Genomic DNA, 15,032 nt, shown 5'->3' on the forward strand with positions numbered 1-15,032 from the left:
AATAAATATTTTTGGAAAGCAACTTTTCTTGACACCTTTGACATTGGCATATGGCGTCTATAGCTTAGTCAGTTAGCCACGCAGTCAATCACACTCAATCCATCAGAGCATCAATCAATCAATCAATTAGGCCCAGCTGTCGCTCTTGCTCTCGCTCACTCTCATACTCTTATACTCTCATTCTCTCTCTCTCAGTCTCGGGGCGCACAACAATATTAAGTTAAAGTGCATTTTTAGTTGAAGCCGTTAAAGCAAACGCATCTCCCTCCAACTCCGCCAGCTGCCATTTTCCCTTTGCGTCATTTAATGTTTATAATAATAAGCAGAGTAAACAGTTTTCCACGACTAATGAGCTGCTGCTGTTGCAGCCTCCTCCACATGCTGCCCAGACTTGATCTAATGTTATGACAGCTCATCAAGTGTCAGCGCAGAACGGCGTCCGACCCGAAAACCCCCAGACCCAGACGTCGAACCTGAGGCCGAACCCCTCCCTCCTTCCCTCCCCCAACAAACACACCCAAGTGTTTCGTGAAGCGAGCATCTCTTTCACTAATGACATTTACTTTCAACGTTTATTAAATGTTGTGTGAGCTGCTTAAATCAGTTTGCCGGACATTGCCGGCGGGGTTGGGCCTCGAGGATTTAGAGCTGACTGCTTGCTCCTGGCTATCCGCTTAAGTAATACGGCGGCATGTGCAGAGGCTACACTGCGCAAAAAAGCATCTCATTAAAATTGGGATGTGTACACTTTAATGGTGTATGCTACGATAAAGATATTCAAAATTTACCCAACTATTCTGGAGTTTTCTAAAATGCAAACCTTAACTGAATTCAGAAACCTTTATAAAACAAATAAACTGACTTCGTCGTGCTCTTTCTGTTTTGCAAACTCTTTTTCTCTCAGACTCCATTTTGTTTTCATTATTTATTATTAATCTCTGTAACTCTTGCTATCTCTACTTCTCCATCTCCCACACTCACTTTCTCGATTTCTCTCTTGTAGTATCCTTTCTTCGTAGTCCTGCTTTTCGCTTTCCTCTTTTTTTCTCTCTATCAACAGTATTTAATCTCTATCTTTATACTTCTTTCTCTCTTACTTCAAAAGTTCCTTGTATATCATACTCTTTTGCTGTCTGTCTCCCTCATACTTATTACACTTTTCGTTCTCTTTCTTGTATTCATATTATATTCTATAAATTTCTCTCTCTCTTTTAAATCTATTTTCTTTTTGCTCTTATTACTTTCTTATTCTCTCCCTCTCTCTCTCACTCTCTTTCATTTCTTTTTATTTTGTTTTCACTATATCTTTTCTCTGCGTGTAGCACTTTTCAGCTAACATATTTGCCATATCGTATATCATAATATACACATATGATATCTCTCTCCCGCTTCGTCCTGCGTTTTAATTTCATTTTTCTGGCTTATGTTGCCCGCTTTTTCTCCCTTTATCCCGCTCTCTTATATGCCATATCCCCCTCATAATAACTGCTGCAATTTGTATCATCATCTCAGGCTCAATAATAACTTTGCTAAGCATTTTTCGTTCTCTTTTTACGACGTTTTAGAGGCTGGCTTCTCGCTTCTTGTTTTGCTCGTTTTCTCTTTCAGTTGAAGGCGATTTCATGGCTCTTGATTAAGTTTTTTTTCTCGTAAGAACCTAAAAGCCTATTAACTTTTTCGGCTTTGTTTCGGCCTGTTGTTGTCGCTTTTTTGTGGTTCAATGTACGTTCCATAATTATGCGCTTTTGGCAATTAAACGACAGGCTGGCAGCCGGGCTGCGCCCCCCGAGAGACGGCTCCAAATATGGATAGTGTCATAATTCTTGTCAGTTTGCAAGCCCCAAGCGACCAAGGGCAAGCTAAAAAAACTGCATAAACATTTGCTGATTGAAATCAACTTTGCCATGAAATCAATCATCGAAGCAGACGGCTGCACAGAAAGCCCTTTTTTTTCGGCCGCCGGGACTGGGCCCAGGTCTCTGGATCTGGGCTCTGGTCTGTGGCCTGTGTCCTGGGCTCTGCGCTGCGCTCTGCTGTGCTGTGCTGCGCGCTTATCCATTGCTAAAATCTTGCCCTGGCGGCATTGTCGTTGAGCAGTGTTGAGTTTCGCGCTTGAAGTGGCCCGAACCCTTGGTCTGGATTGGCATGGAGGCCGACGACGATGACGATGACGGCGATTGCGATTACGAATTGTTGCCTGCAGGACATGCAACATGTGACATTGAAACCAAAAACTTGAACTTTTCACATGACTCACAGCACAGCTCAGACCAACTAGAGCGCACTCCTCTAACCCAGCTCCGTCTCTGGTATTTATGATGATGTTTCCCAGTTCTTTTATTTTTTGTTTTCAGCTCATTTATTCATATTTACATTTAACATGCGTTTTCTCGACTCTCCTAACGAAGTCAGCGTAAATCGATATTCAATAAACGACATCTGTGTGCATTTTTTTTCCTCAACCTCTCCTCGCCTCTCCTCTGGCTCTGCGCTACGATAATGATCTCTTTGTTTGGCCCAGAGAGCAGCTGGGCAGGCTGTATAATGGCCGGGTGGCTGTGCCCGGGGGTTAGAGCGCGTTCGATGCATATCTATCAGGGCTGTCAAAACGAGGGGCAAGACATAAATCGGAAAAACCAAAAACGTAAAACTCGCATCATTTATGCGGCACATGCGACAGTTCCCGTCGATAAAGCTACCGTTTCCTAGATTTCTATATAAGCCTCTAGCCAATCCTCTCTAATTAACTATGCACTCTTCGTATACAATATGATTTAAACATAAATTTAATTTCAATTTCTCTTTTGCTTCTTCTATTTGCAGGTAAGCAAAACTTCACAAAGATGTCTACAAAAAAACAAAAACCATAAAAAATACCGAACATAAAAAAATACTACACACATACCAAATAGATCACGTCTTGCGATCTATTTCTATGTGGAGGCAAGTACAATAAATGTGGAGCATTTGGAAACTGTGTCGCGCCCATAAATCAGCCAAGCGACAGACACATGCCCCCCGCCCCCCTTCGCTCTGGCCGTAACATCTATCAAAAATAATTAATAGAAAAGTTGTCGAAATGTCAATGGGAATGACAAATCTAATTAATTTTAGTTTTTTTTTCTTAAAAAACTACAAAACACATTTGACAAATTATGAATATATAGCTGGAAAAATAAATATGAATTCATATTGTCTTATATAGTAGACAGGTTCGAGGGCTTATCGCTGTGTGAACTATGAAATTTGTTTTAAATCGGCTTACGAAATAAACAAATTAAAATCTAAATATAATACAATTAAGAGATTACGCAAATGATTAATTGGATTTTTCTTTGATGTTTTTTTTTTGCCATTTTTAGCTGTCATATGAGCTGTCTGTCCGTATAGAAATGTCAGGGTAGGACGGACTTATCAGTTTTAAGTCTGACAGCCGTATTTAATGTCAGCTCTTATCTGTTGTGGGTCGTCCACATATGAACAGCTTGTTAAGCATTTGCTTTTATTATAAAGAAACTTTTTTGTTTTTAAAAATGATAATTGAATAAGATTAATTATGTGAATACGTATTAGGTTTAGTCTGAGCTGATTTTTTCAGCACAGATTTTAAATGCACAAAGAACACTTTGTTATACATTTGTCCTCCATGTTCAGATTATTTTTTTTTGTATGGTTTGGCTTGCTATTAATCACATATGTGTTCTTCATGATCACATTTAAAACATCTTAACTATTATATTCATAATGCTTAGTTACAATTTTAATTTAATTTTTTTGAGAATCGCAAAGAAGAGCACTTCAACCAATGCACAGTAGATTTTGCACCTTTACTTATTTTCATTTACAGCAAAGAGCATTATCTAGTCTCATATTTCCAACTCGTTATCTTGAAAAAATTATTCATTTTACAGGCCTTTGACAAATGACACGCACATTGTAATGCAGATTTGGTCTTAACGTAACTCGAAACCGGCTAAGACAACTTCTCGGCCTCAAAACATAAGCCACTTGGGTTACATCACTTTTAGGGCCATTTGCATATGCGAACAGATAAAGCACACTTTATAAGTTTATGGCTGGACAGTTAAATGTACATAAGTTCTTAAAAGGCCGCTCCGCAAACCCTCTCAACCAGTGCAGTTTTTCAATATAAAATAAAAATAAAAAATAGTCGGGCCAACAAAAGCGAAAGCGCCGCAATGCAAAGATAACGCACAAAGATGGAAAACAAAGATATAAACTATGGAGTTGATAAAGCCAGCAAAAATGGCATGCTAAAAGGGTGGGGGGAGGTTTGGGGGGATATATAAATATGCTATATATGACATTGATCGCCGTCCCATGTGTGCGCGTCCTTTCGTATATTTTCCTACAGTTTTTTTTCTGCTCGTCTTCTTTCACAGAGAACTCGCGCATATTTATGGATAAAAGGGCCACTGCTGGGGCTTTTAGGTTTTTGCTGCCAGCTTTAAAAGGATTTCAGTGTTGTTGCTTTTTTTTATCAAGCATTTATGAAATTATTGATAAGCGAGCGGAGCGAACCCTTTTTTGCGGCAGCAGCTGCATGCTGCCATTCGTTCATTCATAATAATAAAAGCCAATGCATTTTTTTTTAAAACCTGATACTGAGTGCTTTACACCTAAGAAATATGGTTGGGCTGGGAGTGGGAGGGGCATTGGTAGGGGGGGAGGCGCCTCCACACACGCTGCTGTCGAATTTAATTAACAGTTGAAAAAGTCGCAAAGGAAAACCCCAGGCGAAGACCAAAACAACCAAACAGCCAATAGCAAAAGAAAAGCCCCAAAGAAAAGCAGACAAAACAAAGCAAGAATGTTCCAAGCGAGAGTATTCGACAAGAGGATACCCTGTAGATAGAATAAGATATGAATTATGCAGAGTATATTCTATATATAAATAGGGTCTAAGTTCTATATAAATCAATGAATCGTGTTCTCAACAAGCGTGTTCTCCGAGGGGATACCCTGTAGAAGAGTAAGATTAGAGCAGATTAGAGTAATAAAATGTACAGAGTAGATTGTATATTAAAAAAGGGTTTAACTTTTAGCTAAGTTTCTTACAATCCCATTGACTTTATGGCATGTTTTCTGTCTGTTAAATACCATTGTATAGCATAATCATTACCGTCTCAGACGTTTTAAATTTTTACAGGGTATAAGAACAGCTTTGAGTGGTTGGCTGTGTCCCTGTGGTCTGAAGTTCGAACCCAATGGCGGCGCCCAAATTAACAATATGCGTACAATGTGCGAAAAACAAGTCAAACGGATAGAGACAGATATATAAAGCGAGAGAGAGAGAGATAGAGAGAAAGAACATGACGTTGTCTGAAAAGCTGTCTGAGCAGTATTTTCAGTATTTCCAACATTTTCAGCACCTTGGGGCGTTTTGGCTCATTAGCGCGGCGGCGGCAGCTACTCAGACATATTTCTTTTATTTTGGGGGGCGCCAGCGTTGCCAGACTTGGCGTGCTTTGGCATAAATTTGACATTGAAAATGTTGAATGGTTCTGCGACGGGACTCGACAAGTATTGCAAACCCTTGAGAGTCGCCCCTTTTGGTGCCCCGCGGGCTGGCTGCGGCTTTGCCTGGGTTTTGTCTAATCAAATGTGTGAGCCTGAGGGCTAGCAGAGGGTCGTTGTAATATATACATATATATATCCCTATATCCCTAAATCCTTATGTTGTTTTGGGTTCATATTAATAACAGCTCGAACATTTGAATAATTTATTTGATTTTTTGATTTCTCGCATTTTGTTGCAATCATAAAAACAATAAAAATGCGTCTGGACGACGGAGTTGAGGGGTGTTTTGGTGTCTTTTGCTTACATGTTTTTCTCGCACTCAGCCTCCGCCCCTTGCGGGAAATGAAATCCCCACATTATGGCCATAATCCCCGTTGGTTTATTGCGGTTTTTATGGCCCTGGTCCCGGGACCAGGCCTGGGCAAATATTTTGGCTCTGTCTGTCTCCCGTTTTGTCCTCAACTCCTTGTGCATATTACATAAATGTGATAATGATTTATGCGCCGGCTCCGGTTCCGACTCCGACTCTGGCTCCTGGCTCCGGTTCAGGCTTCTGTCTTGGCCCACATCCGCCGTTGCGTCGTGTTGTTAGGTAAATACCAGCATTTAAATAATTGGCAGCCAGGCAGCTTCCGCTCTAGGCCCACTCGCTCGCCCCCCCCCCCCCTCCCCACCACGCCCGCCCCTTCCCGCGTCGCCTAAGCAAACAAACAACAAGCGAGGCGCGCAAATACAAAGACAAACACTGTAAAACAGGAACAGGAAGAACAATGCGCACTTTGCACCATTTTTCTTACACTTTGCATTGCAATGTGGGCAACAACAACAATCAAACACACACACAAACACACACACGCACACTTGTAAAAGTTTTATTGCACTCTCAGATTTGTAGGAGCAACTTTTGAAGTGGGGAGTCATTTGTTTCGCTGTCGTGAATATTGCAGGGCATATTTATTATACGGGCTTCCAATAGACGTCTTAACTACTGCATAAAAGAAGAAGACACTTAGCTAAATCTCAGCAAGTATTTGAGTTTTTATACCGTAATTTCATGTAAGGCCCTCAGGTATGGAAATACCGTTATTTCCAGTTGAAAGATTTTGATGACAGTTGAAAACAATCGCGAGAAGTAGAGAAAACAAATTAGCAGAGAAAATGCATGAACAAATTCTCGTTTCCACTGAAAACAAGCTCAATAATTTAATATACAAATTTAAATTATTCAACATAACCTAAACAACAGCAATGTAAATCATCTGTACGTGTAAAAAACAACATTTTTAAGTTTTTTTTACTGCATTCCGATATATAATAAAATGATAAAATGATATATTACCATTTTAAATGTATAACATTTTTTTTGAATATAACACCTACAAATTTCAACATACCCTTAAAAATATATTTTTAATACCTTCATTTTCACTCTGCAAATGCTTCCGATTCTCTTAAAAATTGCATTTGCTCAAGTTTAAGAGCTTTTGTTTGGCTTACGGCAGCAAAACGATTTAAAAAATTATAAGCGCCCACACATATTCAGTTGATGAACTACAACAACAAAAAGTCAATACAGAAATATGCAGCACGCACACACACTCATACAGTGCTCCCCCAAACACGAACACAGGCGCTCTTCCCTCTCCTACTCACTCATATTTACTTACATAAAGCTTAAGTGGCAAAAGTTGTGCCAAAGGCTTACAAAACTCTTGAGGGCCTCCCCCCCTTGCCAATTGGCAAACGAAACCCTTTCCGCAGCTACTGCTCTCTCACTCGCTCTGTCGCCCTTTAGCTTTCCATGGTTAGTTCTCATAACGTTCGCGAAAGTTGCATGCACATTAAAAATTAAACATTCAACATAAATAAATAAATGGTAGCAAAAGTAGAAATAGCAAGAACAAAAACAACAACAGCTGCTGGCGGCAAATCAAAAACTTAGCTGCTGTTGTTGCTGCTGTTGTAGTCACTTTGCTGTTGCACTAAAAGCTTATAAATTATTGTTAAGATGCCATGTTGAGCCATTGCAGAAACAAGAAGAAGAAGAACAAGAACAACAGCTCGATTGGCACTGTCAGGCTTGGTTACATTTTTAACAGTGACGCCTACGTCAACGGAAGCAGCGCAGCAATGTCAAGGATACAGTTACTTGATTCCAAAGCAGAGTTTTACAGTAAGCTGCCTGCGATTTGATGCCTTTGAAAATCTGTCACAATTTGACTTTTGCTTTTCAGTCTAATCTCTTGATGTCAACGACAAACTTTGACTTACTTTTTTGCCCGGGGTTAAAAACTAAGGAAATTATGTGAAATTTAAACAAGAAAATTCTATTTTCACTTAGGGTTGATTGTGCGTGGGTGTGTGTGTGCAATACAAGAATTATATTATTGAGTTACATGTATGCGTGTGTAAGAGACAAATAGAGAGACGAAGCGAGCGAGGGGCATACCGAATGCTTTCTTTATAGACAAACATATCATAATCAGTGGTTTTCCGGCAGGCTGCATTTACAACAAGTACAACAATTTAGCCCAACAGCTGTTGGTCTGGACATTTTCCACCTGCACTGGGCTCCAGTTGCTGCCAGCTAGAGACGGGCGCGTGTCGCAAAATGATGTATATACATATATAACAACATGTTAGCGTTTTTTCTCTCTTCAAAACACTTAAAATTTGGTTTTCTTATTGTTTCATATATTTGTATCATACAAACTGTGACACGAAATTAAATTTCTTAACACGAACAGGTCTTGCAAAAAGGTTCGTGTCACGCGCCCATCTCTACTTGCATTTCACACGGCGGCCAGCTATTTGGTGCTTGTTTGATTACAAGCTGGGAACACAGAGAGATCGTGGGGAGAGACAGCAGAAAGAGAGAGAGAGAGAGATGTAAGGGCAGCTACTTACATACATATTTGCATATGCATTTGTGGGCACCTGCTGGGTCCATCTCCTGTTTTCTGCCCCTCCCCAAATGCTGCTTTGTCACTGCGTCGATTCATGTAGCCGTCGACGTCGTTTGTGTTTGTCGAAAGTTGTGATTTTGCGTTGTTAGTGTTGCTGTTGTTGTTGACATGCTAATAATAATCATATTGGCGCAACTGCTTGGGAACGCAACTCTTAGCACCCAGCAGCCAGTGGCCAAAGTCAAATAACAGCGACAAATTAGCAGAAGAAGAAGAAGAACAGTGGGAAGAGAGCGCACAACAGCTGCTGCTGCTGTTGGGATATGCCTCAAAGGCAGACATTTTTATGCTTATGCCAGACAAACAACAACAACTGCGGCAACAGCAACAGCAACTGCAAACAACAACAAAACGCGCAAAAGCACATAAACTAAGATAACATACGCACAAACGCAGCAGCATCAGCAACAACAGCAGCCGTAGATTTCTTAACAGCGGCAACAACAAATGCACTTCCTGTTATTATTGCTGCTGTTGTTGTTGCAGTGCTGCCGCAACTCCATTGCATTATGAGCTGGCACATGCCTGAGACTCTCTCCAGCTTGTGTGCCTGTGTATTGGAGTGTGTGTGCGTGCGTGTGTTTGCTTAGGTGTATGTTCGCTTGCATGATTTCAACGCCGGCAGCACTTTGCTGTTTATTTACACAGACTTCTTTTACATTATTTCATATGCATAAATTGCCAGCGCACGCAGCCACCCACACACATATGCACATGCACACATACCTACAACTACACCTACACCGAACAACACGCACACAAATAAAGTGCGTGCGCCAAATGAGCGTAATTAAGTGCAAAGTCTTGCTCTACCACTCGCACTCCCATTTACTGTAGTGTAGCTGAATCTGTAGTGTAGCTTAAAAGCAAAGAAGCGTTGACGTCGACTGAGCTGCTGCAGTGTCTGCCGAAATTTTTGCGGCTTCTCTGTGCTGCAATTTTTTCTCCTTGCCTTTTTGGCTACCGAAAGAACGAAGCGCATAAAAAGCAACAAGTAACAAAAGGGAATACACTGAACTAGAGTTTGATAGTTTTTGGAGTCAATAAGCTAACAATTATTTGCATGTATCAAATGCAGGGTATTTCAAAGTCAACGTGACTCATGCTTCATACTTTTTAGATATTAATTCAGTAAAGCAAATAAAAACTTTCGTCTTTCTGACTTTGTGTAGAAATTCTTGTAGTAAATTTTACATATTTTCACTTACCTGATTTACACTTGTTTTTGTAGTTCAGCTTCTGCTGCTGCTAGGAAGCTTATCGAAGTTTCTTTTTTATGTGTATTTGCTTCACTTTAATTTTCTCTCTCTTTGTTCATGTGTTTAAAATGCAAAAAATGCTTTTTACTTTTTGCATACATGTGTTTGTGTTGATTTTGCTGCAACATATTTTTGCTTAATTAAATATTTTGTTAGCTGGCCAAAGAATTTTCTTTGCACATGGCCAAAGGTAATGCACTAAAAAAAATATATAAAAAAAAACACACACACACACTTTCAGCTGAGCTCTGGTTTGTTTGTACAATTTTAATAATCAGCTCTACCGCATTGCCGAGCTTTATAAGCATGAGAGAGAACTATTCAACTGGCATTTACTTTATGTTCACCTCGTCTCTTTTGGCATTTCATCATTTAAATTAGCACACTGTCGCCTTGACGACAGAAGCAGCACTACAACAACAACAAAGGGACACGCAATGCACAGAGAGAGAGAGCGCGAGAGTGAGTGAGTGAATGAGTGAGAGTGAGGACAGAGTGCAAAATCAGACAATAGCCAAAGCTGTGCATTAAACAAAGCGTAGAGCACAAAAGGCTGCTGCTACTGCTGCTGCTGCCCAGCTTGCTGGCATGGCACAAAAGCAATTGACAAATGTACCAAGGTGCGCTGCTCTGCAATACCTCTGCACATACACTCACGCATTTGATAAATGGCATCGTGAAGCTCAAAGCGAAATGAGTGAATAGTGATTTTTCATAGTGATAACAATGACACGATGTGATTTGATTTGCATGCCGTTTCATTTCACAGTTTCTGTGCTGATTCAACTTTTTCGAGCATAACTATATTTGATTTCTTCCACACATTTAATTCTTTTGTTGCTCAATTTTACCATTCTCTTGTTTCACATTCCCTTTCAATTCGCACACCCGTTCGATAGCTGCAAGCGCTCTTCTCCTCTCTCTAACTGTAATATCTCTTCAATCACAGTTTGCAACAGTGTTTTTTCGTTCAGCTCTCTCATTACTATCCGCTTTCAATAAATCTGCAGAACTTAATTTCCGGCTGAATGATGTTACTATCGCCCATTCCTAGTCCTCCCGAAAAACCATCTTCCATTTTCATTCTCCTACAGACACACACACAGACACACACATATTTTTCACCTTTAAGCGCTTTTTGTAATTACATTTCAGCTGTTCTCCATTTCGCTGGCCATTGTTGTTGTTGTTTTGACTGTGCTGCCGCTTTTAATAAAGTTTATCTAGCGTTGTCCTTTGTTTCATCCTTATCGACATGCTGTAAATTTATGTTTAGTCTGCTTCGTCCTGTCCGCTTCTCGTTCTGTCTGCACCGTGGGCGAGCAAATATTTTCTTGAAGTTAATTGAATTTGAGGCGTGGACCAAATTCAAGTGAATTTCATCGCTCCTTAACATAATTTCAGCTCGGATTTTACTCCTTGGGGGGATTTGCTGCAAATAGATGTATTTTCTTTTTCACCAAGAAACTCTAATGGCGCATTAATTGCGCGGCATTAAGTGACAAAACTTGTTTAAAGTAGGGAAGATGTATTGCCAGTCCCTAGAGAGGGCCACTTGAGACACATACATATGTTTGATCTTATGTCTTTTAATAATGGAACACGCTCTTGGTGGTCAAAACAAAAAATCCTCCTAAGTGGTTGACTGCAAGGGCTTACTTTATTATTTCAATTCCTACCACAGCTCAGCAACAATTTTTTAATTTTCCAACTCTCTTTTATCTTTTGCCAGGTGAAAACCCACACATCATCGAACATCCCATGGATACGACGGTGCCAAAAAATGATCCATTCACGTTCAACTGCAAGGCCGAGGGCAGTCCAACACCAACGATTCAATGGTTCAAGGATGGACGCGAACTGAAAACGGATGCGGGCTCGCATCGCATAATGCTGCCCGCGGGTGGTTTATTCTTTCTGAAGGTGAGTTAAGAGACCCAATTCGACTCTATCATTATGTTCGGTTACAGCTGCTGCTATCATATCATGCGAAATTTCATTCGAACTCTTTCGAAACCCCTCCCCCCTCTCCCACTCGCTCTCCACGTCTCGTCTTCTCTTCTCTCGCACGCCTGAGAAACGCAACACATTTGTGCATAAATTTTTGCTCATATTATTTTATGCGCTTCCGATTGGTTGCATTTTGATCGGAAAGTAAAACAAAGTGCAGACAGCGCATAACAATAAAAACAAGAACTGGACGAGATGGGAAGGGGAAGGGCAGGGGGCAGTAACTCACTCTTCAGCTTAGGCCTGAAACACTTGCGAATTGTCTAGCCGAGTGAGCGGCTGTCGCTGAGCATTAGAGATGGGCGAAGTTCAAGAAAAGGGACGCAAAGAGAATGCACAAAAAAGTACAGTAAGAAACAGCGTAGATTTTTTTCAAAGGCGTACAAGGGAAAGAAACTAAATATGGGAATATAAAATGGAAAGTATTTCATATTTATAAATGTACACGTAGTTTCCAGTCAATGGAAGACAGGAAGAAAAAATGTTTTTATGTATAATGCATAAATAAAATTTATATTGGATACTTTCACTCAAAATATTCCAAATATGAATAGATACTAGAAGTTAACAGACATTTCTAGAAATTTCCAGTTCAATTATTTTCCTCCAAGTTTTCATTTCTTGCCCTTAAATATCGACCCGTTCCCATCTCTATTTTCTCCCAACCCCATTTGCCCAACGTGCGTGCACATTTCACAATTTTAGCTAACGAGGCGCAGTGCAGGGGTTCACCCCCCGCCCACCCAACCCCCCTAGATTGCAATTTTTGTCAGTTGGTGTTTTTTTTCGGCTTCTCTTTTTTTTCGGCTGCCGCTGCTTTGTTTATATTACATTTTGGTCAACCCGCCCCCCGCGCAGTTGATTTTCATTAAATGCAACAAAAATTTATTTGATATAAATTTAATTTTTTCTTCTTGTTGGAATTTAACGAATTACTTCGGACTGAGCGAGTTTTGAATTGGGATTTTGTTAAATTGTTGTTCAACAAATGCTAGCGAATGGGTTGCAATATTTTGGACGCCAGTGTCCGGCCGGACGCACTTGAGTGGTCGGAACTGAGAGGATTTTTCAGAGGGGGAGGGGGAGGGGTTTATGTCATTAAAAACCGCCTCGCAACAATTTGCATCATACGCTCGCTTATTTACAGTTACTTGGGCATATCTCGCCCCGAACAGCCCTGGCAATTTGTGATGAGTTCCTGTCCAGCCCACCTCCCACCTCAAACCCTATGCAACCCCCACCCGCAGCAGTTAATTTTTATTGTTTTCAATGGCATTTTGGGCATTTTTGGAGTCGTGCCCCAATCCTAAGTGACTTGTCGGCAAGCTTACAGTTTGTTGCCAATTAAAACTGAAGAGGCCAAGTGATTAAGGCACAACAGACCCTCCGACCTCAACTGGACCCTGGGGTTGTTGTCAGTGTTCGTCTGGATGTATGTAATTCAGCTGTTGTTGTTGTTATATTAATTAAATTAAATTGCGTATACGCAGCGTGGACTGATCAGAGCGGGCTACGGGACAGACAACGGCTAGAGTCAGGGTCGTGGCACGTTTTCACTTTCAGTTTTATTTGATTTTGCTTGAACGAGCTTCATTCTGTTTTGATCTTTGTGCCGGCGACACGTGTCGCACTTAAGCCCCTAACAACTCGTACCAATTCCAGCTTACACATATCTCCAATAATGTATCTAATCATCTTATCTATCTTTCTCTCTCTCTTGCAGGTCATACACTCGCGCCGGGAGAGCGATGCGGGCACCTATTGGTGCCAGGCGAAGAACGAGTTCGGCGTAGCGCGTTCTAGGAATGCAACATTGCAAGTCGCATGTAAGTAGATCACCCAGAAATCCCATAAATATAATATCTTTTCTATATACAAACATCATGATTATACAGTTAAAATACTTTTGCAGAACTAAGTCTAAGGCATTCCTGTACATATTCTGTGATTTTCAGCTAAATCCCATGAGAGTCAAGGGTTGCTAATCCAATCAGCAAAGACTTTTCTTAACAAAACATCTCTATTAACTAGTCAGCTTGATTGATTTCAATTATATTTGCCTTGAAATATTAATTCAGGTAGAATGGATAGCTGAAAGCGCTTAGCACACTCGACAGTGCAAAACATTAATATAACATCCACAGCTTTAAAAATATAAAAACTTTTTCTTTTGTGAAACCTCTTTTTATAACCTCCTGAGCATACCTAAAAATATTAGACAAATCCTGTGTAAATTAAGGGTTGTTAATCCAGTAAATTGAGGTTTTTATAGGCAAAACGGGTAAAGTTTACAGCCTGGATGCTTAAGCTGATTCTCAGAGTTTCTGTAGTCCTTATCATATTTGAAAGGACTTATAAGCAATCAATTTAGGACCTACTGAATGCACTGAGCCTATTTGGTAATGCAAATATCATCGCTAAATCCACAGCTTTGAAAATTGTTTTTCTGCAAAACCCCTTTTTATGAGTTCCTGTGTAAGTCATAAAAATTTTTGCCAAATCCTATGTGAGTTAAGGGTTATTCCAGTAGCTTGAGGTTTTTATTGGCAAACTTGGCTTTTTAGCTCAAAGTCTGGCTGGTTTAGCTGATTCACAGACTTCCTATAGTCTGCACGCTATTTTTCAGGAACTATTAGTTGTAACTTTAAAATGCACTTTATATAAAAACCACAATAGGCACATGCCCGAAAAAGCCACTCAACGACTTTGATGGATTGACGTTGCACATTTACAGCTAATGAACTTTTGTGGCTTGCATTTGGGCATGCGGAGCAACCCTTCTTCAATTCCAAAAACAACTGCATTGCATGTCCAGTCTGAGTTCCTGTTCCTGTTGCCTGCTGCCTGCTGCCTGGTAACTGACGGGCACGTCATGCATTCGCATTGCTTTCTAATTAATAAAATAAAGCATTTCGCAAAAATGTTTTGTAATTGATATCCACAGCAGCAACTGTAGATGGAGCGATTAGAATTATGAGGGTTGAGGTGGGGCGTATATTTTTTGGGGCTGCTGCGCGTTGCCAAGGGCTGTGCCCAAGCAGATTAATTAATATTGCGTTGCCGCAGCCCGAGAAGGATTTCAAATTCGTGCAGTACTTGAGCTCATTTAAAGGGCCGTTGATGGTCTTCACCTGCTTACAATTGTTTATCTTTAACAACATTGTACGGTTGAACATACTTTTTGCCCGGTTCGGATTGTAAAATTCTGAACTTGTTTGCGGAGCAGCTTTGTTGCCTTTGGCGTGCACTGAAGCG

The 15,032-nt window shown here is 40.5% G+C and overlaps 1 protein-coding gene across 1 annotated transcript in view; it reads left to right on the forward strand.

Moving 5' to 3' along the window:
* The window catches only part of robo2 (roundabout 2), a 56,232-nt gene that overhangs the window by 20,491 nt on the left and 20,709 nt on the right, over positions 1-15,032 (forward strand). The window contains exons 2-3 of the mRNA XM_064681365.1: positions 11,500-11,690; positions 13,501-13,603. Of these exons, the coding sequence (XP_064537435.1) occupies positions 11,500-11,690; positions 13,501-13,603 (294 nt within the window). The remainder of the gene's footprint in view (positions 1-11,499; positions 11,691-13,500; positions 13,604-15,032) is intronic.

The sequence above is a fragment of the Drosophila montana genome, unplaced genomic scaffold (genome assembly GCF_035044405.1).
Source record: "Drosophila montana isolate Dmon_TW-CO22-7 unplaced genomic scaffold, ASM3504440v1 contig_2326_1, whole genome shotgun sequence".
In the NCBI taxonomy this organism is placed as follows: Eukaryota; Metazoa; Arthropoda; class Insecta; order Diptera; family Drosophilidae; genus Drosophila; species Drosophila montana.